The sequence below is a fragment of the Podarcis liolepis genome (assembly GCF_965112155.1).
Source record: "Podarcis liolepis genome assembly, chromosome: 3".
NCBI lineage: Eukaryota > Metazoa > Chordata > Lepidosauria > Squamata > Lacertidae > Podarcis > Podarcis liolepis.
The window spans coordinates 99759474-99787054 of record NC_139557.1 but is presented as its reverse complement, the minus strand read 5'-3'; the positions used below and the strand labels follow the sequence as shown (position 1 = coordinate 99787054).

The 27581-nt window shown below is 45.5% G+C and overlaps 1 protein-coding gene across 16 annotated transcripts in view; it reads left to right on the top strand.

Annotated features, from left to right (window-relative positions):
* The window catches only part of TRERF1 (transcriptional regulating factor 1), a 76798-nt gene that overhangs the window by 36548 nt on the left and 12669 nt on the right, over positions 1-27581 (top strand). For 3 of the 16 annotated variants that reach the window (XM_083494128.1, XM_083494127.1, XM_083494129.1), the window contains exons 2-9: positions 9629-11290; positions 14110-14162; positions 15259-15412; positions 16173-16433; positions 19635-20004; positions 23266-23332; positions 25851-25990; positions 27114-27217. In XM_083494128.1, coding sequence (XP_083350254.1) covers positions 9881-11290; positions 14110-14162; positions 15259-15412; positions 16173-16433; positions 19635-20004; positions 23266-23332; positions 25851-25990; positions 27114-27217 — 2559 coding nt within the window. In that variant the 5' untranslated portion in view covers positions 9629-9880. Of the gene's footprint in view, positions 1-9628; positions 11291-14109; positions 14163-15258; positions 15413-16115; positions 16434-19634; positions 20005-23265; positions 23333-25850; positions 25991-27113; positions 27218-27581 lie in introns of all 16 variants that reach the window. The other 13 variants (XM_083494131.1, XM_083494117.1, XM_083494119.1 and 10 more) reach the window with 11 other exon arrangements.

The window sequence follows — 27581 nt, the reverse complement described above, 5'->3', positions numbered from 1 at the left end:
GAATCAGCAGGCCACAGCCCTTTGTTCCTTTCTGACACAATGGCCGTGTTGCGCTCCCTTCGTGGTCATCCCAGCATCAATGGTCATTTACATGGCATTGAAAATACTGAGAGACCCAGGGCAGTGGAAGATGTGGGGCTGAGCAGGAAGCAGTTGCTCCCTTCCTGTACTGCTGGCTCTCTTGGCTTTCTCACTGAGAAAGTAATGCGGGATCTGTGTGCCAAGAAATGGGCTCCCTTTCCTCAGCATGGCTTCTTCACTGTTCCCTGAGGAACAAGACTCCCAAGGGAATTCACTTCAGAATGGAGAGGTTCCTCAGCCCTGTTTTAGAGCCTAGGGAATGTAAGAGCATAACAAGAGTGTGCTGGATCAGACCGGTGGCCCATCTAGTCCAGCTTCCTCTACTCACAGTGGCTGAACAAGTTGCCTATGGTCAGCCAGCAGGATTTGAGCAGAAAAGCACTGTCCCCCTCCTGCAGTTTTCATCAACTAGGAAGGCGCTTCCTCTTGTCTGTCCACAACGTGCCTCACATGTCCACAACATGCCTCACATGTTGGCAGGATATAAAGAGGGGCATCTTGTGAAGATCTTAAAACCTAGGCAGGTTTGTAATGAAGAAAGCAGTCTTCCAGATATCAGCAGTATAGACATTTTCTAATTGCAGCATTAAACTGATGGTGGGGGAAATGTTCATGCCCTCTTAGCGTGCCTTCTTTCCAGGAAAACGTTACAGAAATTGCTTGGCTTTAGACCTTAAGAATCGTGCATCAGGATTGTTATTTTTAAATGGCCTTCTCCGCTTCTGTGCCAGGATGCCTGCAGATCTGATAATGAAGCTATTTTTTTTATGACAGATGCAATTTCAAACTCTGAAAACTGGGACATAGGCAGAAATGCCCTTCTGCCCACTAACTCCTCCAATAGAATGCCTTTCAAAGCAGAACAAAACATAGCAATGAACTCTGTGTACAAAAGCGTACAGTTGGGTTTTCAGGGGACCTAGTCTGAACCAGATATGGCATGTATTTGAATCACTTGTGGCCAGAATAAGTTATTTCTTTTAATACTCCCAGGTCTTTAACTATACAGTCATACCTCGGGTTGAATGTGCTTTGGGTTGAGCGCATTCGAGTTGCGCTCTGTGGCAACCCGAAAGTAACGGAGCGCGTTACTTCCGGGTTTCGCCGCTTGCGCATGCGCAGACGCTCAAAATGACGTCATGCGCAGAAGCGGTGAAAAGCGACGCGTGCGTGTGCAGACGTGTCATCGCTAGTTACGTTTGCTTCTAGATACGAACGGGGCTCCAGAACGGATCCCGTTCGTATCCAGAGGTACCACTGTATAGAAATAGCTCTCTATAAATTCTTAGTGATGGTAGTGTACTAACTTGAGCAATATTTACATTCTGCCCTGTGTGACAAAGGGCCCATTGGACTGGATGAGAGAAATTAAGTGGCAGCAGTTTTATTACCGTATTTTTCGCCCTATAGGACACACTTTTCCCCCTCCAAAAATGAAGGGGAAATCTGGGTGCGTCCTATGGGGCGAATGCAGGCTTTTGCTGAAGCTTGGAGAGCGAGAGGGGTCGGTGCGCACCGACCCCTCTCGCTCTCCAGGCTTCAGGAACACATCTGCAGCCTAGGCAGCCCTGCGGGAAGTCCTGCAGGGATGTCTAGGCTGCGGATAGCAGCCTGCTGCCCAGCGCGAGGGGCGCCCTGAAGCAGAGCGCCCCCCGCGCCCGGCAGACATCTGCAGCGTGGGGAGCCTTGCAGGAGTTCCCCGTAAGGCTCCCCACGCTGCGGATAGCAGCCTGCTGCCCAGCGCGTGGGGCGCCCTGAAGCAGAGCGCCCCCCGCACCCGGCAGACATCCGCAGCGTGGGGAGCCTTGCAGGAGTTCCCCGCAAGGCTCCCCACGCTGCGGATAGCAGCCTGTCGCCCAGCGCGAGGGGCGCCCTGAAGCAGAGCCCCCCCCCCGCGCCCGGCAGACACCCGCAGCGTGGGGAGCCTTGCAGGAGTTCCCCGCAAGGCTCCCCACGCTGCGGATAGCAGTCTGCTGCCCAGCGCGAGGGGCACCCTGAAGCAGAGCGCCCCCCGTGCCAGGCAGACATCCGCAGCGTGGGGACCCTTGCAGGAGTTCCCCGCAGGGCTCCCCACGCTGCGGATAGAAGCAGAGCGCCCCTCGCGCCGGGCAGACATGGGCCAGCCCCACAAGCTCGGGGGACAGCAGGGAGGCGCAGCGCCGCCATCCCGCTGTTCCTCGACCTGGTTCGGTTTCCCCGACCTGCTTTTGGGGGGAAAATAAAGGAAAATTTCCCCCCTTTATTTCCCCCCAAAAAAACTAGGTGCGTCCTATGGGACGAAAAATACGGTACTTTTATTAATTTATTTGTTTTCATTATTTGTTACAATTTATAAGTACTTCCTTGGAACTCAAGGTAGTTAGTGTGCATTGCTTTCCCCTTCTCACAGCAAACCTGCAAGGTAGAATATGCTGAGAGTTTGTCCCAAAGTCACTCAATGAGCTTCATAATTTAGATTTAAACCTGGGTCTTTCTTGTAGGAAGTGTGACACTTAGTTTAACCACTATGCTGCAGTTTGAGAAGGCTGATAAACCCCCTTTTCCTTTGGGAAACCTAGATTTATTTGGGCATTTCCTTTATAAAGTATGCATAAACAGAGATCCAGTTCTTTTCCAGAGGCATGTATTTTAAACAGGACTGTTGCAGATGCTTACATATTGCATCTGTGATATCTGATGGAAGAGTGTGTGTGTGGCTTTTGGATATTGGAATCTAGTTACAAAACTTTCCAGAGGGATGGCTGGTTTAGTTTCTTGCAGCAGAAACAAAACCCTTGTGGCACTTTAAAGACTAACAAATTTATTATGGCATAAGCTTTTGGGGACTGTAGCCCATTTTTTTTGGTTACAGCTGGGAATAATGGGGATGTAGCAGGGTAGTGGGAACAAGGGAGGGGCAGTGCATGTGATTTCAGCTGTGTGAACCGGCACATTGTGCATTCGCCTTCAGACATTAGTTTAAGTATGGTTTAAAGCAGGGGTCAGCAAACTTTTTCAGCAGGGGGCCGGTCCACTGTTCCTCAGACTATAGTTTGGGGAGAACAAAAATTGAACAAATTCCTATGCCCTACAAATAACCCAGAGATGCATTATAAATAAAAGCACACATTCTACTCATGTAAAAACACCAGGCAGACCCCACAAAGAACCCAGAGATGCATTTTAAATAAAAGGACACATTTTACTCATGTAAAAATGCTGATTCCTGGCCCATCTGCGGGCCGGATTTAAAAGGCGATTGTGCCGGATCCAGCCCCTGGGCCTTAGTTTGCCTACCCGTGGTTTACCGTACTTTAAAGTGATGTGTGAACCTGGCCTAATACAATGAAATATAACTGTGCTTTGCCTCAGTGTTCATGTATGTCCATCACAGTAAAGGAACATATATTATTAAGATTCTTTGGAACTGGTAAGTCTGGATAGTGGTTGCATTACCCTTTTAATGTGTGAAAATATCATAGTTTATTACTTCTTTATTTATATTCTTTAAGGCATCTACTTGGGTATAGGGCAAATTGATGTCATTCTTTCGAATACAGTGGTGCCTCGCAAGACGAAATTAATTCGTTCCGCGGGTTTTTTCGTCTAGCGAATTTTTCGTCTTGCGAAGCACGGTGTCGGAAAAGTTTTGGAAAAGCTTAAAAAATCACCAAAAACCTCAAAAAAGGCTACCACACCGCGTTCTATGAGTTGCTCCTCGAAGTCAAGTCGCAACTGTATTAACGGTGTTAAGAAAAAGGAAACAAACTTGCAAGACGTTTTCGTCTTGCGAAGCAAGACCATAGGGAAATTCGTCTTGCGAAGCAGCTCAAAAACCGCAAAACCCTTTCATCTAGCGAGTTTTTCATCTTGCGAGGCATTCGTCTTGCGGGGCACCACTGTAAGTCCTATTTGGTGTCCTTGTTTCCTTACGATATGTACTTAGGCTCACGACCTTAATTTAATTGCTTTTTGTGTGTGCCTTAGATGAATCATTTTGGGGCATATGAATACAACGCAAAATGCTACAAAGAACAAATTGCCTCAGAGTAATTGAGATTTCTGAAAACAGGAGTTGCTTCACAGATTTATGTGTTGTTTTATCAGATTTATAATTGGACTATGAAGCATGGCACGTTTAAGGAGTCTATTAAGCAAATGTTCGTTTGACAAGATGGTATGTTCTCTCACCTTATGGTTAGAAATAACAATGGAATATAAGAACATCAAAACGGACTTGATGGATCAGAGCAAAAGGACAAGTACCAGTTTACTTAGAAGCAAGTTCTGCAGTATTCAGTGAGGCTTATTCCCTAATAAGTGTGATTATGATTGCAGCCTTAGTCTACAAAAAATGTAGGTGGCATTGTTGGTCCACAGGAAGTGGGCGTAGAATGCAAAAAACACATGGCTTTATTAGGACTAGCCAAAATGTCTCAAAATCACAAGCAAGCTTTTGATTTGACTAGAACTCTTCCATCAGGGGAGAAGAAACTAGGTGTGATGATGTTAGCTCAAAGCCGACAGTTTATACAACAATCTACAGAATGCAGAAAGAGTTATGCGGACACAATTAGATTAGCCTCACCAGCTGTAAGACAGATTGCAAGTTGTACCCAGGGCTACATGGACAAAGAAACAACAATGACCTTACTTTCCAGCTATGGTCAGTCAGTTCCCCCTGGAAGCTCACAACCAGCCTCTTGTAAGGGATGGGGCTGGTGATTATTGGGATCTCACCTGACAATGATAATAATAATAATAATAATAATAATAATAATAATAATAATAATAATAATTTATTTATACCCCGCCCATCTGGCTGGGCCTCCCCAGCCACTCTGGGCGGCTTCCAAAAGAATATTAAAATACTATAATACATCAAACATTAAAAGCTTCCCGAAACAGGGCTGCCTTCAGATGTCTTCTAAAAGCCTGGTAGTTGTTGTTCTCTTTGACATCTGGTGGGAGGGTGTTCCACAGGGAAGGCGCCACCACCGAGAAGGCCCTCTGCCTGGTTCCCTGTAACGTGGCTTCTCGCAGTGAGGGAACCGCCAGAAGGCCCTCGGTGCTGGACCTCAGTGTCCGGGTAGAACGATGGGGGTGGAGACGCTCCTTCAGGTATACTGGACCAAGGCCGTTTAGGGCTTTAAAGGTCAGCACCAACACTTTGAATTGTGCTCGGATGGTGGAGTTTAAGCGTTTTGATCCCGGCTATGGTCCTGACGAAAATCTCTCATCTGAAGCAGCTATTTGCATTGGGAGGAAATCCATCACCATTGTCAGTGGCAAATGGCAACTTTTGATGAGCCGTTTTTGTCAGGACTAGGGGCGTGGGGCAGGGGGAGATTTTCGATTTTGTTAAAAACAACAACACCATTCTCATCTGCTGCAGTTCTAATAACTAGCAGTTCCTCACGGCCCCTGCTGTTTTACATTTAAAAAACACCCATGCTGAATTCAAAGACAGTATTTAGCATCCTGCTTGGTTTTGCCATTCCTCAGCGTCCAGAACACACAATGGTGGGGATTTTGCTCCATATCACTAATGTTGATGGTAGTGGTGGGGAAACACTATGTAATGAGATTGGCCTAGATATTATGGAGGGGAAGGTGGCACATAAGCCAAAAGACAACCTGAACTCATCTGTATTCGTTAAATGGAAATCAGCTAACAGAGTACATTAAAAAATAATAATAATAATAATAATCAGCCAGTCTCTCCCTGCCCACCCTTTAAGCACTTTATCAAACATGCCGAACTTCCTTTTTCAACCATAGGAATAGCCTTGCTGAAGGCCCATCTTGGCTAGCCTCCTGCTTCCCATGTGGGCTAACCAGATGCGTTCAGGAAGCCCACAAGCCACAGGCACAAAGGCGGTGGCCTGTCCTGCTGTTTCCTTCAAAAACTGGTATATAAGTGGCATACCTCTTCTGCTCACACATAACGACGAGCCACACTTTCTGGCTTATTGTGGTTGTCAAGAATGAGCAGCACGCTTGTACACGCTGTCCAATTTGCTCCTTCCATAAGCAAACCAAGAAACACTGGCTTTCCATTATGTCTGAACCGGGTGGTTTGTTCCGCCATAACAAGACTTGAAGCCGTGGTTTTCCTGGTTTTAACCCATAAAGCCCTAAGTAGGTTGGGACCAGGTTACTTGGAACATTGCCTCCTCCCGTGTAGGTCTTAGGCTCCTCTGCAAAATCCCTGCTCCTGAGGCCAGCCAAGGAGAGGATGGTTTCAGTAGTGGTACCATGGCTACGGAATGATCTCCCAGGGGAAAGGTTACCTGGTACTTTCTCCAGTGTCTTTTCAGCACCAGATGAAGACCTTTTCGATCACTCAGGCCTTTTAATTTGTTCTTCTTTTCTTCTCCTTTCTTTAAAATCTAGCCTGTTTTTTATTACAAGAGAAACCGCATTAAAAAACAAACCAACCCCTGGCCATCTTTTATTGAGCAGAATTCAGCTAATGAGTCTTATTAACAGAAGCTTGTGTTAAGGACTTCTGCTTGCCTAGCAGGGCTTCCTCCACTTCTCTTCCCCCTGCAAGCCCCCAAAATTGGCTTGGGCAGGGGTTTGGGGGAACCCCTAAATAGCGTGCAGGGGAAAAACAAGGGAAACTTGTCTGACAAGTGCTCTTTCACTCTTATCACACACATAGAGCATTGTAGTGTTCATAGGCTGCCAGGGAATATTTGGTGGGTGGCTATATAAATTCAAATATTACTGCTACTACTAGTAGTATTAACCTTCCCATTAGTATTCTCTATTAGTATTACTAGGGAAGGTATTGCAACTCCTTAATAACTTTTGATCACTCATTGCTGCACCTTTCCCAGCTCTGTGATACCCTTTTCGATATGTTTGATATCTTACGCATCTATTAAAATTTGAACCTTGCCTCGTTTTTTGAAATCCATTTTGCATTTTGAAGCAGGCGCCGAGTTTTCCCTCCCCTCTAATGCATGACTCCCAGCAGTGAGAAATATTTGAAGTATCTTGAAAAAAAATGAATAAAGCAATTTAGCCAAAAGATAATGGCTGACATTTATGGAAGAGAATTGCTTGGCTGCTATGGGAATAATTGTGTCCATAAGAAATTATCTCTTTTGCATTAAATTGAATAAATGCAATTAATGAGAAGTTAATATAGTCCTCCCATTTCAGAGTAATGATGGCATTGGTTTTTGTTTTTTAAAAATATATATCTTGACACAGTTATCCCTTTATGTAGAGGGGAGGGGCTTTTATTGTGGTTTCCACAATGGTTCTTTAAAGAAGATGAGCAATATTCCCCCCCAAAAAAATTTAATAAAGAAGATATTAAGAACTGCATTTTTTTCCTCCCCTTCTTTCTCAGACAGTCAGCTTAATCACATTTGCAGTGCTGTAACTGTTCTAAATCAAATGTTTTCAAGATTCTTGCAGTGAGCAATCCTTAGACAAGAAAATATCTGAGCCTCTGTGCTTTTCAGTCTTCCTCACTGCCTGATTTCAAGGAAGAGGTCAGAAGTAGTCTATGGTCCTTTAAAAGAGAGAAAATACTTCTGACATTAAATTTAATCTCCCCCCCCCAAAAAAAAAACAACCAGCTTCAGGACTGAAATTTGACAATGAGATTTGCTAAGCAAGCCAGTGTGGTATAGTGGTTCTGTTATAGGCTGGGAACTGGGAGGCCAGGGTTCAAATCCTACCTTAACCATGAAGCTCACTGGGTGGCCATGGGCCAGTCACACCCTTTTAGCCTAACCTACCTCTCAGGGTTATTTTGAGGGTAAAATGGGGAGAGGGAGAACAATGTGTGCCACTTTCCTGGAGGGAAGGTGGGATATAAGCAGGATAAATAAATGTGTTTGTGCTGGTGAATCATTCAAGCCCTCTGCAGTCTTCCACACACACAGGATTAGACATGCATTAGCAGAAGAAGCCCATTGACGCCTCCCACTCTGTTAGCCTCTCATCACCAGTCCCCGTCATCCTCTGCAAAGTGAGATCTGAACATCCACAGCAAGGAATCTTCCACAAGTCGAGAACTGCAGGAGTTGAACCCCCTTGGTGGGTGTGGCAAGAGAGAGTAGGACCAAAGGCCTCATTCCTGCTCTCCACCTCACTGTGTGAGGGGTGTATCTTCAGAAGAAGGCTGTGGCCTGGGTAGTGATGGAGACTTCAGTAGATCATCCCAGGCTGAGGCCTAGCACACATGCACCTGTTAAAATGTGGTGGTGTTGGGGCACAAGGGAACAAGGCTCAGCGCATCACTCTTTGATGCTTGCAGAATAAGGCTCAGTGGGTCTCCCATCTGGAAAGTTTCCAGAGAGCTTCTTGTAGGCCATTCTTTACCCACTAGTGAGTAGGTTGGTGTCAGCTAGGGTCTTCAACAGCAATGGAGAGCTTCTCAAAGGAGAGAAGGGTAAGCCCAGTACAATTTGAGAGACCTGTTGTCTGCTCTACACAGTGGCAAGAGATTTTCCCAAAAGCCAACTTTGGGCACATTGATAGGTGTGGTTTCTAAGCTGGACTCAGACTTTAGTAAGGTCTTCTTGGACACCAAGTTTATCCATGTGGCCAGCTGATAGACCTAGTGTCTGCTCTGGATACCTTCCAGGGGCAACAGAAGAAGGTCTGCCAGTTAGTAGACCAAAGGTAGACCAAATGTTCTTTGAAAAATAAACCTTCAGAAGGGTTTCTTGGAGATTGCACACTGTAGCTAACCAGTAGACCTTCAATGTGTTTCTTCTCTGCCATTCAGAATGTGAATCATTGTCATCTCCAGGTAGGACTGGGAGAGACCCCAGTCTGAAACCCAGGAGAGCCGCTGCAAATCAGTGTAGATGATAACCAACTAGGTGGACCCCGTATGAGACAGCTTCTGATGTTGGTAGCCACCTCTAGGTTTTATGTTACATCACCCCCACTAACTCACTCTGCCTTTGCATTCTTACTGCCTTCGCAATGTTAGACTTCTCTACTCTGACCTTCATATACAATTGGGGGGGGGGGGTGTGGAAGAAGGAAGCCAGAATCTGGGGCAGACTGGAGGGAGCAGGAGAGAGTGTGATGGCTGGGTGCAGTTTGCTTTTCTTAACTCTGGGTTGAGACACACCCTGTGGAAAAGAGGTGGAGAAGCACTCTCCATTCTGTTAGCCAGACAGCTTGCTTCTCCGGGGATTCCATAGGGAGGTAAGGGGATTCTTTGGCGGGGAAGGCTAGTGGATGGAGCAATGATTATTACCTGACATTTCCTTTTGGAGAGTGGAATTCTTCATCTGCATTCCAGCTACTCACCCCACTAATTCATTGTATTTGAAATCCTAGGGGTGTGGCATTGGAGTTGTATTTAGAGCATAGAAATGAAGAGCAGAAAAATGTTTTTCTCAATGATAACAGATTTAATTACCTTTTCTTAAAAAAAACCCTGCACTTTTGCGTAGGGTCAAGTGTTCTTTCTTTCCTTCCTTTTTCTGTTTTAACTATGCTAGGTGCACTCTTGTCCCAAGGAAAGTTGATAAGGCTATGCAGAACAGAATAAAAACAATTACACCTTTTTCCTTTCCCTTCCCAGGTGTCCAGAGTATGCCGAGTATATTCTTAGAATGAAGACTGATGCTTTTTCGGCCCATTTAATGAAGGAATGAAACATTCTCTGCTTGAAAGGGGAACAGCCATCCAGAAAGAATTTAGTTCCATAGTGCAGATGGAAGAGCCAAAAAAATAAATAACTTCACAGACGATTTCTCAGGGATTACAGATCTTGGTGTGTGGTTTCTTAAAAAAACTAAAAAATAAAAAATTAAATGGTTTTTGTTGAGAGAAAATGGGAGATCAGCAAATGTACAAAACGAGCCATGTTGTCAACAACAACGAAAGCTTGTATTACCAGCAGCAGCAGCAACAACAACACCTAAATTCCCTTGCACCGTTAAACCACAGCTATGGAACATCAGCCATGGATGCAACTCAGGAATCTCCGCTCTCCCCATCGTTCCCCCAAGACACCAGGGAAAACATAGCTTTGAATGCTGGGTCCAAAACCCTTGGGTTGATGGATTCTCCTAGGCAATCCAGTTGGGCCCATTTGGGTTCCGGGAACCACGCCCCAGTGAGGAACAACCAAAACGTCATGTGGGGCTCAGCAGGGCAAGGTGAAGTAACTGACGGATATGAGCATCTGTGTTCCCAAGCCAACGAGGTCAGGCCGCAGAAAATGACGAGCGGCGTTTTGCATAAGCTGGACTCCTTCGCCCAAGTGTTTGCAAACCAGAACTTAAGGATCCAAGTCAACAACGTATCTCAGGTCATCCAGCCTTCGGCGATGGGCGGCACTGGCGACAGCGCCCTTCGGCAGCTGCTGTCTCAGAAGCCTGCGGTGGAGCAGCAGCCCGCCGTGCAGAGATACCAACAGGTGCCGCAGCAAGTCCACCAGGGTTTTGTCGGCGCGCCGCAGAAGCAGCACATGCACATGATGGCGCACCAACAACCCCTCTATTACGACGAACAGCAGCATTTAGCCCATCTGCAGATGCACCCTGCCATGCATCAAGGGCAGGCCCACTTCCAGCAAATGCACTCTCAGCACCTGCTGCCACAGCAGCTACAGCAAGATCAATACTATCTGCAGCAGCAGCAGCAGCAGCAGCAGCAGCAACAATCCCACCAAGGACAACATAGGCTTTTAATACACGAGTTGCAACAGCAGCAGCAGCAACAGCAGAGGCAATGCCCAGTGCAAACAGCTCAGTATTATTCAATACAGCCTATGATGCAACAGTTGCAGCAGCAGCAGCAGATGCAAATGCAACTTCCTGCCTTTCACAGAGATCCTGACCAGAAGCCTCTGCACGAGACTCATCAGTACTCTCAGGATCGGGGTCATTCTGTGCAGCTCATTCAGCTGGGAGCAGTGCCTCAGTACTTCTATCAAGATCAGCAGCAGCCCTTCAGGCATTTGTATTCACAAAGCTTATTGCAGCAGCAGCAGCAGCAGCAGCAGCCGCCACCAGGAGATGCCAGTCAGCCAAACCATTACCAGAGCAACAACAAGGCTCAGGCACTGATGGATTCGCACCTTGGATTCCCCTTGGCAGAAGGGACGGAGGGCCCAGTTCAGCAGGACATGAATTCTGTCGCTGGTGGCGTCCCTCAGCAACCTCTGATGCCCCCAGAAGGTATCCACGTGGATATCAAAGGGCCACGGCCATTGTCCCCTGGTCCAATGTGGCCTCAGGTATGTAATACTTTCTTTACTGTATCTGAGTTTGGGAAGAAGCAGAAACCCAATTCGCCTCTGCTGTGTGAAGTGGAATTCCATCAGAAGTTTTAGGCTCCCATTGGCACAGTATTTTGGTGAATCCACAACTTATTAGCCTGGGCACTGAGGTCCGGCTGCGAGGGGCTTATGGCGGTTTCCTTACTGCAAGAAGTGAAGCTACAGGGAACCAGGCAGAGGGCCTTCTCGATAGTGGCGCCTGCCCTGTGGAACATCCCATCAGATGTCAAGAAAATAGACAACTACAGTCGTACCTGGGAAGTCAAACGGAATCCGTTCCAGAAGTCCATTCGACTTCCAAAACGTTCGAAAACCAAATTGCAGCTTCTGATTGGCTGCAGGAAGCTCCTGCAGCCAATCAGAAGCCGCGGAAGCCCTGTTGGATGTTTGGCTTCCAAAAATAGTTCGCAAACCAGAACAGTCACTTCCGGGTTTGCCAAAACGTTCGGGAACTTAGCTGTTTGAAAACCAAGGTACACTGTATTTGTCTTTTAGAAGTCACCTGAAGGCAGCCCTGTTTAGGAAGGTTTTTAATGCTTGATGTTTTATTGGGGTTTTTCTTTTTTTGTTGGGAGCTGCCCAGAATAACTGGGGCAATCCAGTCAGATGGGCAGCAAATAATAAAAAATAAATTATTAATTTTAATTAATTACCATATTTTTCCGTGAATAAGATGCCCCCATGTATAAGATGACCCCTTATTTTAAACTTTAAAAAATTAGGGAAAAGTGTAGTCTTATACACGGAAAAATACGGTAATTTGTTGGCCTCCTAATACAGGGCAGTCTTGAAGGCGGCATAGTTTAAAAACATAAAAGTTTGTGCTTGTTTAAATTCTAATGGTGGCGGTTGTTTTTCTTCAAAAGAAAAACCCAATATATAGCATAAAATGCCAGCTTCCGTGCCAAAGGCACTGACAGAAAAACCTTGACCTGGCTGTGTCAAATTCCATTAAACGCCCTGTCTTTACCTGGTGTCAGTGCTAGCAGGCCTCACTTGGGAGGGCATTCCCACAGGCAGAGGGGCTACAACTGAAAAGGCTCTGTCCATTCTTTCCACCCTCTGAGCCTCTCTTGGCAGTAGCATGTAGGGAAGGGCTTCGGATTACACTCGCAAGGTCCAGGCATGTTCTTTTCAGAAGACGCAGTTAGTCAGGTAACTACTTAGCATTCATTAGCACTATGCCTACCACTCTCCCAAATAGGCAACGTGTTGCTAAACTAGAAAAAATGCCCATAGTTCTGATGGCTGGGATATGAATTAGTGGAGGGTCTATATATTCTATTACAGAGCTCCCCAAGTGGAGAATTCAGCAGCATTCTGCATTCAAAGATTAATTATCACCATGGGGTCTCTGTTAGTGGAAGCCAAGCCGACCACAGGTGGAAGGGGGAACATTTTGCTCCCACAGTGATATTCCCTGTGCAGCCCCTGTAAACCCAGTGTCTGGGGTGCGAGGCAGGCTTTGTCCCCTCTCACAAGTCCCAGATTGCATCCCATTTAGACCTGGTTTATGCAGGCAGCAAAAGGAGGTGGCAGAGTGCTGAAAGTTCTCTGCGAGCATAAACAATTTTCTACAAAGGTCTACAAAGGTTCTGGCTTCTTTGTGCAATGCTAGAAAAATGGCATATGATGATGATGATGATGATGATGATGATGATGATAATTTATTATTTATACCCTGCCCATCTTGCTGGGTTTGCCCAGCCACTCTGGGCGGCTTCCAACCAAATATTAAAAACAATACAGCGTCAGACATTAAAAACTTCCCTAAACAGGGCTGCCTTCAGTTACTTTTTAAAAGTAAAACAGTTGTTTATTGCCTTGACATCTGCTGTGGGAGGGCATTCCACAGGGCAAGTGCCACCACCGAAAAGGCCCTCTGCCTGGTTCCCTGTAACCTCACTTCTCGCAGCAAGGGAACCGCCAGAAGGCCCTCAGCGCTGGACCTCAGTGTCCGGGCTGGATGATAGGGATGGAGACGCTCCTTCAGGTATACATATTCAAATGAGCACCCCTCACGTGTTGAAGGGGGAACAGGGTCAGTCCGCCATCAATACATGCACCAGCTACAGTCTGTCTCTGCAAGCCAAGCCAAGGATGTATGCTTCACATGATTCCCCCTGGATGTTCTCTCTATTCAAGTACATTTGTGTGTGCATACAGCTCCTTCACACTAGCACCAAATGTGCAGCTGGTCAGGGGCTTCACAAACATACACATCATTGCGGATGGGACATGACTAGGGATGTAAGAAGGCGTTCCCCCCCCCCCCCTGTTCTGCCCTATACTTACTGCATGCAGCACTGTTTCCATTCTGCTGCAGCTCGTCTTGCTGTCTGATGCGGTGGAATTAAGCATAGCTTACACAGTTCACATCATTAATTAGGATGTCACTAAGTTATTCCAGCCCAAAAATTTCAGTGCAAAGGAAACACAATGGAAGCATGATCATTTATGTGTAATTTGTGGGCTGAAAGCAACGGCAACAGTGAATGCTGATCATATTTGCTAGACTGATTTCCATTGGGCATGGGTCAAATAAGGAAACACAATGGCAACTTCCACTTCCATAGCTGTTGGAACCTTCTGATCTCCCTAGATAAAACCAGTTAGCGTAACAGCATCGTTCACCTTCACGCATCTGTGAATGGGCAGGGGAGGTTGCGTGAAACTCTTTAAATGATTATTTGAATGAGTCATTACATGTGTGTGAGTCTAGATAGATGATTCTTCAGCATGCTGATATATACCAGTATTTTCATCTCTTCCTTTAGCAGCAGGTCCATCTGCCTGATGGAAGACTCCAGTCAGTTTCCCCCGAGCAAAGGTATATTTGTTATATAGCTACATATGTATTCTTAACTTTCGTTTTTTCAAAAGTCCTCAAATAGTGGCCTCTGTACAAGTCCACCTGTATGTTTATTGGCCATGTAGTGGAATCTTCTAGAGCTCTGAAGCATCAGGTACTTATTCTACCAATCTTCGACTGAATGGTTTTGGTGCCTGTTGCTTCCTCAGTCTGTGGCCCATGGGACTAATTTAGTGATGGAACCAACCAGAACTCTCCAGAACTCATTTCTGGCACCTCTCAGGTGGGCGCCATAAGAGAACAACGGAGGTGTTCATTGTAAATTCTGGCACCTCTTTTTCTAGGAAAATAGCACTGGATGGAACCTTCTGCATAAAAGCATAAAAGTGACCCTTGAGTTAATGCTTGTCTGCTCTCCACCTTTTCACTAGCCGTGAATTGGATCAGGGCCAACCTGTTAAAACCTCACAACAGTAATAAATGGCAAGCACTTTCAGCATTTGAAGGAGAAATTTCATTAATCCTCACTCAAAAATAGTTTAGTTGTGAGAAGATTGCTTAAAAAAAGAAGAAAAGCACTTGCTCACAGAATTGATTCTGACAGTGGATGTTTTTCTGAGGAAAAAATGGCTCACGATCTCCTTAGATCAGGGGTGGGCAGACTCGCAGGATCTGCTTTTTTTTGTTTACTAGAACTATTCAAAGCTAGGTGCAAAATAATGGTTCTGAAGGGTGGATGCACAGTAAGAATTAAACACAAGCACACCCTCAGCCCAGGTTAATAAATGTACATCTGTTTCCCCACCAATCTCTCTTTTTCTCAGCAGCCTAACTTATGGTCAGGAATCAGCAGGGAAAGTTTCTGTTAGACATTTGGGAGTCAGAACCCCATGCCAGCCCACTGAAGATCTGCCAGCACATCCCCATCTATTTTCTGCCTGCCCCTGCTCTAGAGTAGACCTGGTCCTTCACTTCAGGCAGCAAAATGTCTCGAGCTGGCCCTGTCAGAGAGAGAATCTGTGATCATTATTTTTTAAGAGTACATGTATGTGGCTGGGTTAAAATGTATTTGGGAACATTCTCATCAAAACATGTCTCTCCTTCCTTTCTGCAGCAGCATTCATGATAAAGAAACTCATAGTGAGAGATCTGAAGCAAAGAGCAAACTCACATGCACTGTATGCTTGAAGGAATTTAAGAGTTTGCCAGCCCTAAATGGCCACATGAGGTCTCATGGAGGGATACGGGCATCTCCTGCCTTCAGACAGGTAACACTGTGGTGTTTTGCTGTATGGCCTTCACCCTTTTTTACTCAAGTTCGCTGCTTGCTTTGCTTTGCAATTTTCCTTTTTTTAAAAAAAAATACAGTGATTCTCAATCTGATCCTGCTATTGTCAAGGAAATGTGTCTTTCTCCAGTTTCGTTTTCTAGTATGTTCATTCTCCATCGATGGAGATCTGTCAATGTCTGATGTCATGTAGACCTGAGAGCTATTCTGAGGCGCAAGGTTTGGCTAGCCTCCAAGTGAAAGGGGCTCCTCGCTGTGAACACACCTCGACGATGCCTTATGACACCATTATTATTATTATTTATTAAATTTGTATACCACCCTTCATTTGTAGAGCTCACAACATAAAATTACAATGTAAAACCCACAAAATACATAACAAAAATAAGAACAACAACAAACCAATAATCCCTGCCCCCAAAACAGGGATTTTCTCCTCTCACCTCACCTGAGTCTACTTTCTGTTCTGTCCTGAGGCGTTTTTTCTGCCTGGGATGTGCACGTGCCACATTTCACGCTGTGTTTTCCAGAGAAGTAGCAGTGTTGACCCCCTACTGCATACTGAGACTTGACAGATCCGCTACATAGTGGGCTCCAGCCCACAGTGGCCAATGCCTCCATAAGCTGGCTAACCTTGAGAGTACCAGAAGACTCTTTTATTTGTTGTCTGTGCTGCCTTTTAGTGTTCTAGTTGGGAGCAGTCCACGGTTGAGGCTGAATGCCTTTGGTTGTCTGCACAGGACGAAGGGGAGAGCCTGCCGCAGCCCCAGCACCAACACCAGCGGGAGCAGCTGCCCTCCGAGGCGGAGAGCTTCGTCCCCATCGTCATGCCTGTGTCGGTGCCCGTTAAGCTGCCGTCACCCGATCCCGGCAAGCAGGCCGCTGACAGCAGCGCCGTGCTTAAAGATAAGCCTGTCTCAGATGATGAGATGCCCGTTCTTGTGAGGATGACTTGCTCTCCGCCATGCTCCCCTAACATGGCCAGCCCCTGCCTGTCCTCTGTGAGTGTTCTCTTCCTACTAACTGTGCTAGGGGTGCCTTGTGAATCCCTCTGCATTTTTTTTAAAGGGCTTCCTGTTAAACATCATCCCTGTTTGGACATATGCAGTACTGGGTACTAGGTAAAGGTAAAGGGACCCCCGACCATTAGGTCCAGTCGTGGCCGACTCTGAGGCTGCGGCGCTCACCTAGCTTTATTGGCCAAGGAAGCCGGCGTACAGCTTCCGGGTCATGTGTCCAGCAGGACTAAGCCGCTTCTGGCAAACCAGAGCAGCGCACGGAAACACCGTTTACCTTCCCGCTGGAGCGGTACCTATTGATTTACTTGCACTTTGACGTGCTTTTGAACTGCTAGGTTGGCAGGAGCAGGGACAGAGCAACGGGAGCTCACCCTGTCGCGGGGATTCGAACCGCCAACCTTCTGATCGGCAAGTCCTAGGCTCTGTGGTTTAACCCACAACGCCATCCGCGTCCCAATACTGAGTACTAGGACTGGGTGATTCCTGGATTTCAACATCGTGATATATCACCAGCTAAATGTCACGATATACCGATATATTGCCATGTCTGAAGTATGGAGTTATGTATGGAGTTATGGCTGGCTTCACAATTTTTTCCACATTGTGATTTATGATGATGTTCATCATCATCATCAACAATAATAATATAATTATTTGTACCCTGCCCATCCAACTGGGTTGCCCTAGCCACTCTGGGCGGCTTCCAGCATATATTAAAATTAGAAAAATATTTCAGGCACCCCCAAACTCAGCCCTCCAGATGTTTTGGGACTACAACTCCCATCATCCCTAGCTAAGGACTAGTGGTCAGGAATGATGGGAGTTGTAGTCCCAAAACATCTGGAAGGCTGAGTTTGCCTATGGCTGATATAATTACTCATCCCCTAGGCACACACACACACACACACACACACACACACACACACACACACATATCATGATTCGCAATATATTGCCAGGTCAAAAATTATGAAACCAATATCACAATATGGACTTCAGTTTTGGATGATATATTGATAAATCGCTCAGCCCTAACGGGGACCCTGGTCTCTTCCAGTTCAGGCAGAAGCAGCCTTTTCTTTCTGGATTGTCCCAATATTCCTAAAGGGGAAGCTTTACTTCCCTCCTCCAAAAAAAGGCAGAGGGATTTATTGCCTATCAGTGTTATTTGTGCTTGTTTGTTTTTAATGTTGCTCAAAACCGTTTTCTTCTTTAATAATGTGGGAGCAGGGCTGAGTGGGATTTTGCCTAATATTGTCTCCTGCAGATAAATAGCCTTTATCACCTAATTATTATTGTAAGAATAATATACTCCGGCAGGTATTGTGAAGGACTTAATTAGTCTCCTCCTTCCTTTCCTCCCTATACATACAAACACCCCCCCCCAAAAGCAGATTATAGATATCTTTGTGAGAATTCTCAAGGACACAAATCACCTTCGGTGAGTCGACTCCCCAGTGTGAATGTGGGTGGGGGGAGCAGGGATGAGTGTGCTAAGCTCAGCCCCCCTCAGTTTCCATGCCTGTCAATCTCTGTGAGTTCGTGGCATTCTCTGAATCGCAGAGGGAGCCCCCCTGAGTCCTGGAAGCTCCCTGCTTCAGATATTTGACCTCCAACTCGTGCAGGGGGGTAGCAGTTGAGGGGTAGGGAGCTTAGTGTTCTCGTCCCCACTTTGCCCTGCGTAATGCTTCTTGTGGGAGGGATTCATTTATTTCCACATTTTTATCCCTCCTTTCCTCCAAAAGAGCTCAAAGTGACATACATAGTTCTTCCGCCCTATATATTTTACCCTCAGAACAATCCTGTGAAGCTTTCTGCCTGCAGAAACCAGCAAGAAAACCACTGGCAATAGATTTTCTGCCTGCCTGGGTATGGTTGGCAGTGTGGTGTAGTGGTTAAGAGCAGTTGATTCGTAATCTGGTGAACCGGGTTCGCTTCCCCGCTCCTCCACAGGCAGCTGCTGGGTGACCTTGGGCTAGTCACACTTTTCTGAAGTCTCTCAGCCCCACTCACCTCACAGAGTATTTGTTGTGGGGGAGGAAGGGAAAGGAGAATGTTAGCCGCTTTGAGACTCCGTTGGGTAGTGATAAAGCGGGATATCAAATCCATCCTCTTCCTCCTCTTCATAGCTGGGGGTTTCTCAGCTGCTGATGCTTCTCTCCATATGTGGAGGTCAGCAGAGATGCACCAGGACACCATCCTAACTCCATTGGTTTTAGGGGCAGGCAGAGGTTAGGATTCCACTCTTACTCCCCCCCCCCCGAAAATGGGAAGTTTTAACAACAACAACAAAAACACGCACATATTTGTCTTCAGGAAAGCAAACTTATAGCATAAGCAGTGTACCACTTTGGTGCTTGCTGAAAGCTTTTTCATATCAACAAGCCAGCCAAATGCAGTTTAGTTTCCTGTATTGATTTATTTTAAAATTGATTCTTTTTATCCATGTTTTAAAGATGATTATTGTGTGTATATTTGTCTTTCAGTTTTTACGGATTTTAGATATGCTTTGGTCAATTGTTTTATTTCTACGCTGCTTAGAGAGCTCTTTGATTTAGTAGTTCATGATTTTTCTCTCTCTAAATAATGAAATATGTGCAAATAAATGAGGATGGTATCAATTAAAACAACTGGAGTCTATACGTAAAATAAGCAGCAAATGAGGTCTGCAGCACAGGTCATAAAATCAGTGTCATACATACCAATAAAGCGGGTTAAAGACTAATGATGAGCTGAAGCATGGTTTCATGAACACATTTGATAGTGGAAATAAATATCAAAGATAAGTTGGTGACTGAAATTGCAAGGCTTTGTGTATACATACATAGCTCTATATTTTGGGGCTGTTCTGCGGATCTGTCAAGATCCCTGTCAGGCTGCCAATGTACATAGGGAGGTCTCTGGTTTAGCTTGGCCCATTTTAACTTAAGTTTGCTAATCATTTCACCACTGGGAAAATCCCACACTCTGCCAGACCATTGAAGAACTGAGAGAAGGTGGGTGGGGAAAAAAATAGAGGAGGTTGTTTTGGGGTGTCACCTCATTGATGTCAAATTATAGGCTGGTTCATAGAGGCTCATGAGTTGGTTCAGGTTTTGTGTCCGCCTGCAACTCTCAAGTACATGATGCCATTCGCCCATGTTACGTCTTAAGTTGTCTGAATGCTGAAAACCTTCCATTCAGGACCTCAACAGAAAACAGCACCAAAGCACGGCCAACTCTGAAGAAAGCTTCAAACCGTTTAAAGACAAGAAAAAATACCGCCACAGACCGGAGCCTCTGTTCATACCACCACCTTCTTACAACCTCGCTGCAACCCACCTGGGCGCGACGCTGTACCAAAGCCAGCTTCGCTCTCCCCGCATCCTAGGAGACCACCTGCTTGACAGCATTCACGACCCCCCTCCTTACACCCCACCTCCCATGCTCAGCCCGGTACGTCATGGATCTGGCCTCTTCAGCAGCGTTATCACATCCGCTCATGGTGCGTCTCACCCCCAGCTGCCGCTCACACCTTTGACACCCACACCCCGGATGCTTCTCTGTCGATCTAGTAAGTATGATGGTGCGCTGTAAACCAGGGGGTCCCGAACTGTGGTCCATGGACCACCTGTGGTATGTGAGCTTCGTACAGGTGGTTCACGACGTGTCCACATGGAATACACATACTGATTTTTAGTTGTGTTTTGTCGTATGTTTTATTTCTTGCATTTCATTTTACTGTATCGCGATGCAGATTCTGTGGAATGCAATTAAATGCAACCCAAGTCATTAAAGGACAATTAAAAATCATACGGTATCTAGCCCCAGTGCATTACAGTTGCCACAACAGGCAGAAATTAAGTGTTTTGCGGAGGCCATTTTTTCAAGTGGTCCAGCCATTTTCAAGTGGTCCACAGGGGAGAAAGTTTAGGAACCACTGCTGTAAACTTATCCAGTTTCCATGCCTCACTTCTGTATAGCACACTGCTGGTTTTTACATCACGCGGCATTTTATTTTCATAGAATCATAGAGTTGGAAGAGACCACAAGGGCCATCGAGTCCAACCCCCTGCCAAGCAGGAAACACCATCAGAGCACTCCTGCCATATGGTTGTCAAGCCTCTGCTTAAAGACCTCCAAAGCAGGAGACTCCACCACACTCCTTGGCAGCAAATTCCACTGTCGAACAGCTCTTACTGTCAGGAAGCTCTTCCTAATGTTTAGGTGGAATCTTCTTTCTTGTAGTTTGGATCCATTGCTCCGTGTCCGCTTCTCTGGAGCAGCAGAAAACAACCTTTCTCCCTCCTCTATGTGACATCCTTTTATATATTTGAACATGGCTATCATATCACCCCTTAACCTCCTCTTCTCCAGGCTAAACATGCCCAGCTCCCTTAGCTGTTCCTCATAAGGCATCGTTTCCAGGCCTTTGACCATTTTGGTTGCCCTCCTCTGGACACGTTCCAGTTTGTCAGTGTCCTTCTTGAACTGTGGTGCCCAGAACTGGACACAGTACTCCAGGTGAGGTCTGACCAGAGCAGAATACAGTGGCACTATTACTTCCCTTGATCTAGATGCTATACTCCTATTGATGCAGCCCAGAATTGCATTGGCTTTTTTAGCTGCCGCATCACACTGTTGGCTCATGTCAAGTTTGTGGTCAACCAAGACTCCTAGATCCTTTTCACATGTACTGCTCTCAAGCCAGGTGTCACCCATCTTGTATTTGTGCCTCTCATTTTTTTGCCCAAATGCAATACTTTACATTTCTCCCTGTTAAAGTTCATCTTGTTTGTTTTGGCCCAGTTCTCTAATCTGTCAAGGTCGTTTTGAAGTGTGATCCTGTCCTCTGGGGTGTTAGCCACCCCTCCCAGTTTGGTGTCATCTGCAAATTTGATCAGGATGCCCTTGAGTCCATCATCCAAGTCGTTGATAAAGATGTTGAATAAGACTGGGCCCAAGACAGAACCCTGTGGCACCCCACTAGTCACTCTTCTCCAGGATGAAGAGGAACCATTGATGAGCACCCTTTGGGTTCGGTCAGTCAGCCAGTTACAAATCCACTGAGTGGTAGCATAGTCAAGACCGCATTTTGCGGTCACTCGGATAGCAGTTTCTCTCTTGCCCACACGGGTCCGAAGACGAGGGATTGTAGAATATCCCCAGGAACATACCACCCTGAAAGACTCCTCCATTTGCCCCTGGAATCCATCCAATCCATTTTAGGACTGGGCTACATGATCATTTGCCCCACATAATACAGTGGTACCTCGGGTTACATACGCTTCAGGTTACAGACTCCGCTAACCCAGAAATAGTACCTCGGGTTAAGAACTTTGCTTCAGAATGAGAACAGAAATCATGCTCTGGCGGTGCAGCGGCAGCAGGAGGCCCCATTAGCTAAAGCGATGCTTCAGGTTAAGAACAGTTTCAGGTTAAGAACAGACCTCCAGAACGAATTAAGTACTTAACCCGAGGTACCACTGTATATCTGTTGGTGAACTTGAGGCTGCAGGTGTGAGGTAGAATGTATAAATGGTCACTCATATTAAAAAACAACAACAGCAAACAGCTTGCATATACAAAACTAGAATTTCTAGTCAAAGCCAATGCATTTCCCTCAAGCAGCAGCACCTCTTTTTGTTGTTGTTAAAAGGTGTGGCACTTCCTGTAACAACATCATGATGAGTCCTGGCACCTACTTCTCTAGAAAAAAAGGGTTCTAGCCTTGTCTTCTCTCTGACCTCCTGGGGAGGTTTTTGCACAAAGGAGCCTTCAAACTTTTGAACCCCAGCCCCTTCACTTGCAACCTCATGTGGTATAGTCCAGCAACAAAGATGCATTGTGTACAATTGTCGATGGTTGCGGTTGGCCTCTTAAAACTCCCCATCCTGGTCTGGTTTTGCCCTGGTCTCTTATCAGCCCTGTGGACCAGGTGGGGCTTCTTGAGCATGGGGGCCGTGATGTCACTTCCACTTAGGTTCTTGTCATGAGAACTGTCTGGATGAAAGGTGTGTGTGTATGTTCTCAGATCTTGGGTTCTGGAGCACCATGAAGAGATGAAGATAGCAGATAACGTTCAAAGGGGGTGGACATACATTGTTCCATTTGTAGAACCCCCACTAGTTTGCAGTGGGACAGTTTTCACCATGGTTACACAATGGTTTAACAACCCACCCCCCCATTTCATCAGTGTAGAATTTTACTTGCTTGTGGCCTTGAATAATCTCTTTAGCAGTTTTAACCTTCAATTCTTTTTTACAAACTAGTCCCAAGTTGAAGTTCATATATACAGATGCCGCCGAACATACAAATCTTTCTTAAGAACCTGTGGCCATCCAGATCTTGTTGGACTCCAACTCCCATCGGCCGCAGCCAGCATGCCCAATAGCCAGGGATGATGGGAGTTTTAGTCCAGTAACTTCTTGAAGGTCGCAGATTTGCCATCCCTGTCTACTTTGATGGATCTCAGGGATAGGCTTTTCCCCTTTCCCTGCTATCTTTATCCATTTAATTGGAAAGGCCAGAGATTGAACCTAGGAATACCTGTATGAAAATGCGTATTCTTATCCTTGAGCTATGGTTCAGGCAGTCAGTGGCTTGTATCCAGTCCTGGTTCTACTCGGAGTAGACCATTTGAAATTAATGACTCTGACTAACTCAGGTCAAATAATTTCAGTGTTTCTACTCTGAGTACTGCTTAGTTGGATACAACCCTTTGCCCCGATCAGGTTTTATTTTCTGTTAGGTTTTCCCAGAAAGTTGCAAATCTGTACTAGTGAAGGGAGTGCCTGCCTGCACACAGAATGACATATTCTTGTTTTTCTTACAGATAGTGTTGATGGAGTTAGTGTCCCAATCACCCCAGGACCTGGAGAACAGACCATTGACGTAGAACCGTAAGAACTAGTCTTATGTATTCAGACATCACTTGGTATCCACTGTAGTTTTATAAATTAAATGTTATCCAAAACATCTTGGGTCTAGTACAGTCGTACCTTGGTTCTCAAACGTAATCCGTTCCAGAAGTCCATTCGACTTCCGAAAAAGTTCAAAAACTGAGACGCGGCTTCTGATTGGCTGCAGGAGCTTTCTGCACTCAATCAGGAGCCACATCGGATGTTTGGGTTCCAAAGAGCATTTGAAAACTGGAACACTTAGTTCTGGGTTTTCAGCGTTCGAGAACCAAGGTACAACTGTAGTTTACATGTTCACTGTAAGCCATAGTTAATGGTTTGCCATGAATGCAGAGGTTGCTTCTGCCTCACTTCTTCCCCTAGTGAAAGGAACAAACCATGACCCCTGGTTTCTGGTTTGGATTTAACGCTTAACATTGTGCTGTGTTTGGGAGTGAAACTAACCACGATCCCTGTCTCAGATGTAATGCTAAGCCAGGGATCGGGGTTTGTTGCTGCGCGAGGTGGAAAACAGAAGCGATCTGCCTGTTCTCGTTAAAAACCGCTAAGCATGGCTTAGTGTGACATGTGAACGCTGCCAGTGGTTTGCCTTGACATTTATATTTTTAAAACAACAACTGCAGCTTCTTATGCTGCTTCAGAAACTACTTCTGGAAGGACCCCTGAGTTTCAAGAACAATTATATCTGGTGTTCTGCCCTGGTCATGCACAGAGGGTGATCTCTGAAGTGGTACTTCAGAGTGGTGCAATGTTTTGCATTCTTCAACCAATATACAGTGGTACCTCGAGTTACGAACTTAATTCGTTCTGGTGGTCCGTTCTTAACCCGAAACCGTTCTTAACCTGAGGCGCGCTTTCGCTAATGGGGCCTCCTGCTGCCACCGCGCCATTTCTGTTCTCATCCTGAGGTAAAATTCTTAACCCAAGGTACTACTTCTGGGTTAGCAGAGTTTGTAACCCGAAGTGTTTGTAACCCAAGGTACCACTGTAAATAGCTCAATCAGAGGTGATGGGGGAGGAGGTATCTTTAAGTGCAAAATGGAGCATATGGAATTGACACTTCATATACCACAGAGGAATGTATTCTTTCCTATGTTTAGTGACTTCCCATCCCTCTGTGTGGCAAACTGATGTAGTCAAAGACCCAGATTTCTCCTTGGGGGCTCCTAAAACCTCGCACTCATTGGGCACTATGTTTAAGCTTTTCATACCATTAATAAAATCCCTGTCTCACTCAGCTTAACTATTAATGGAACGACGTTCAGCTAAACTAAGCATACATAACCATTTTCAACTGGTTGCTTGGCAGATAATAGCCAAGATGGGAATTCCTTTCCGCCTCACGTCACAATTGCATTTTATTCATATTGTTTTTCGTTACAATTATATCTGTTTAAAAAGTCCACGTGGGAGACTGGAGAGTGAAGAACTGGAACAGCTCAGTTTTTAAAGCTTCCTTGTTTGCTAGCATTTTAATTCTTCTAACTCCGTTCCTTAACTCTTCTCTCAAGACAGAGCTTTGCCGTTGAATTCTGTGACTATTTAATCACCCAGTTCTGTTGGGGCAAGGGCACAATTTTAAAGACTTAGGTTAATATGAAGCTTCATTTTGAGAGGTCCCTTGCTTTTCCTCACAGATTGTGCATTTACACTATGTCTGGGCCTGTTTGTTTGTTTGTTTGTTTATTACTGTATTGGCCTGAATGTAAGCCGCCCCCAAATATAGTCCACACCGCTAAAAGCAGATTTCTTAAATCATGGTACTTTTAAGAGTGCAACAATAGACCCCACTCAGGTTTTATACAAGTTAGGTTGAGCAGGGCGGAGTGTATCCTGTTTTCAGACCGGAATGGCATGGGACGCAGGTGGTGCTGTGGGTTAAACCACAGAGCCTAGGACTTGCTGATCAGAAGGTCAGCGGTTTGAATCCCCGCGACGGGGTGAGCTCCCGTTGCTCGGTCCCTGCTCCTGCCAACCTAGCAGTTCTAAAGCACGTCAAAGTGCAAATAGATAAATAGGTACTGCTCCGACGGGAAGGTAAACGGCGTTTCCGTGCGCTGCTCTCGTTCGCCAGAAGCGGCTTAGTCATGCTGGCCACATGACCTGGAAGCTATACACTGGCTCCCTCAGCCAATAAAGCGAGATGAGCTCTGCAACCCCAGAGTTGGCCACGACTGGACCTAATGGTCAGGAGTCCCTTTACCTTTACCTACGGCATGGGTATATTCCATCTTTCCTCCAAGGAGCTCACAGTGACATACATGGTTCTCCCTCCTCCTCTTTATCCTCACAACAACCCTGTGAGGTCGGTTTGGTTGAGAGTTAGTGACTGGCCCAAGGTCACCCAGTGAGTTTCCTGGCTGAGAGAGGATTTGAACCCTATTCTCCCAGGCCCTAGTCCAACGCTTTAACCATAGTAGTTTGCCCACCAAACCTCAACGCCAAATTTTGGTGAGTGAGTGAAATGGGGAGGAGATGAAGTTTCTTTATATGCTTTCAGGCATATCAATATTGGGTCGAGATTCCAAGCCGATATTCCTGAGCTTGAAGACAGAGCGTTGGTGGGGGAAGAGGACCACAAGGCGACTTTAGTTTGGAAACCAGGGCCAGAACTGGAAGATGAAGATATCCAGCAAAGAGGTACTGTGTTTTCTAACCCTCTTTGCAACTGATCTAAGCATCTCTGCCAAGTGTCCTGTCCTGGTTTATCATTCCACCTCTGTGTCTTATGGCGCAAAAGTCATTGCTTCATTAAATGGGTACTGACCTTCACATGACTTGTTGTGTATCTGTGCAGAATAACACCTCTTGCTGTCCTTTAGCCTGATCGCCACTTTGAAACTCAGCTCAAAATGTGCCTTTTTCCTCAAGCCATGGGAGTTTTTCGGCTGGCTGCTGGACTGTTCATAATTTTTGTTGGGTATTATTTTAATGCTTCTGTTTTCCTTATTCCTGGTTTATATAGTTTTCATATTTATTTGAACATTTATTTTGTCACTGAGAACCTTGCGGGTTGAAGGACAACATATAAATCTTATAAAAATTATTACTGTTACAGGCAGCGAGACCATTTTACATTCATCCAAGCAACACGTGACTGCCAACATGTGGGGGGGGGGGACTAATAATGGAACCCCCCCACAAAACAATTGCCACCTGTTTTTATTTTATTTTATTTTATTTTAGTAGCTGTTCTAAATAGCTTAATTAATATTTAAGAGTGTCTAAGTACTGTACAAAATACAATATAAAAACCCGTAAAACAGGTAAAAGCAATATTATTTTCCCCAGTGTTTAAAATAATGCTGGTAGATGCATTTCAACCTATATATGCATTCGGCCACCCCCTCTGAAACACTTGTCTGGTACAGTTGTATCTTGGTACTCAAAGGCCTTGGTACTTGCTTGTTTTGGCTTCCAAACGCCGCAAACCCAGAAGTAAGTGTTCCTGTTTGCAAACATTTTTTGGAAACCGAACTTCCGACGCGGCTTCTGCTTGAGTACAGGAAGCCCCTGCAGCCAATCGGAAGCCACGCCTTGGTTTTCGAACTGTTTCGGGAGTTGAACAGACTTCCGGAACAGATTAAGTTCGAGAATCAAGGTACCACTGGTTTTCTGTTCCAACTTTCTCAAAATGAGAATCTGAGCTTGTAAGAATTAGAAGATTTGTGCTGACTTCATGACACTTTCAGATTTATGTTTTTGCTTACAGGCTGAATATTGGACAGGTTTGACAATACTGTTTTGAATTGTTTTCTTACAGTGACCAGCCTTTTAAATCTGTGTTGTTCAAGTGTATTGACTGGTGGGGGAACCAACCTTGAATATGGCTTGCATTCTCTCTTTGAGGCTAAAGGAGACGTTATGGTAAGAGCAGCTTGTTTATCCTCTCCCAAATATGTGTTAAAATATGTGTAACAGGCTTCATGAGGAAACCGGGCACAAGAAAGTTTTTCCAGTGACTAATTGGGAGAATTTAGCCTCACTCTGGCACCCAGCACTTTTCTTTCTCAAAAGAAATCTTTTATTTTATTATTCCTAGTTTTTATTTGTTCATTAAAAACACCGCCAGTTGACTTGTTTATTTCGTAATGTTTATACACTGTTTGTTAAAAAAACCCAGAAACAAAACCCTGGATGATGCTCGTTTAAAATACAGTTAACTAAAATGGCAGAATTACAGTAATACTCCAAATCAACAGTAGTTAAAATCCTACTCGTGGAATACAAA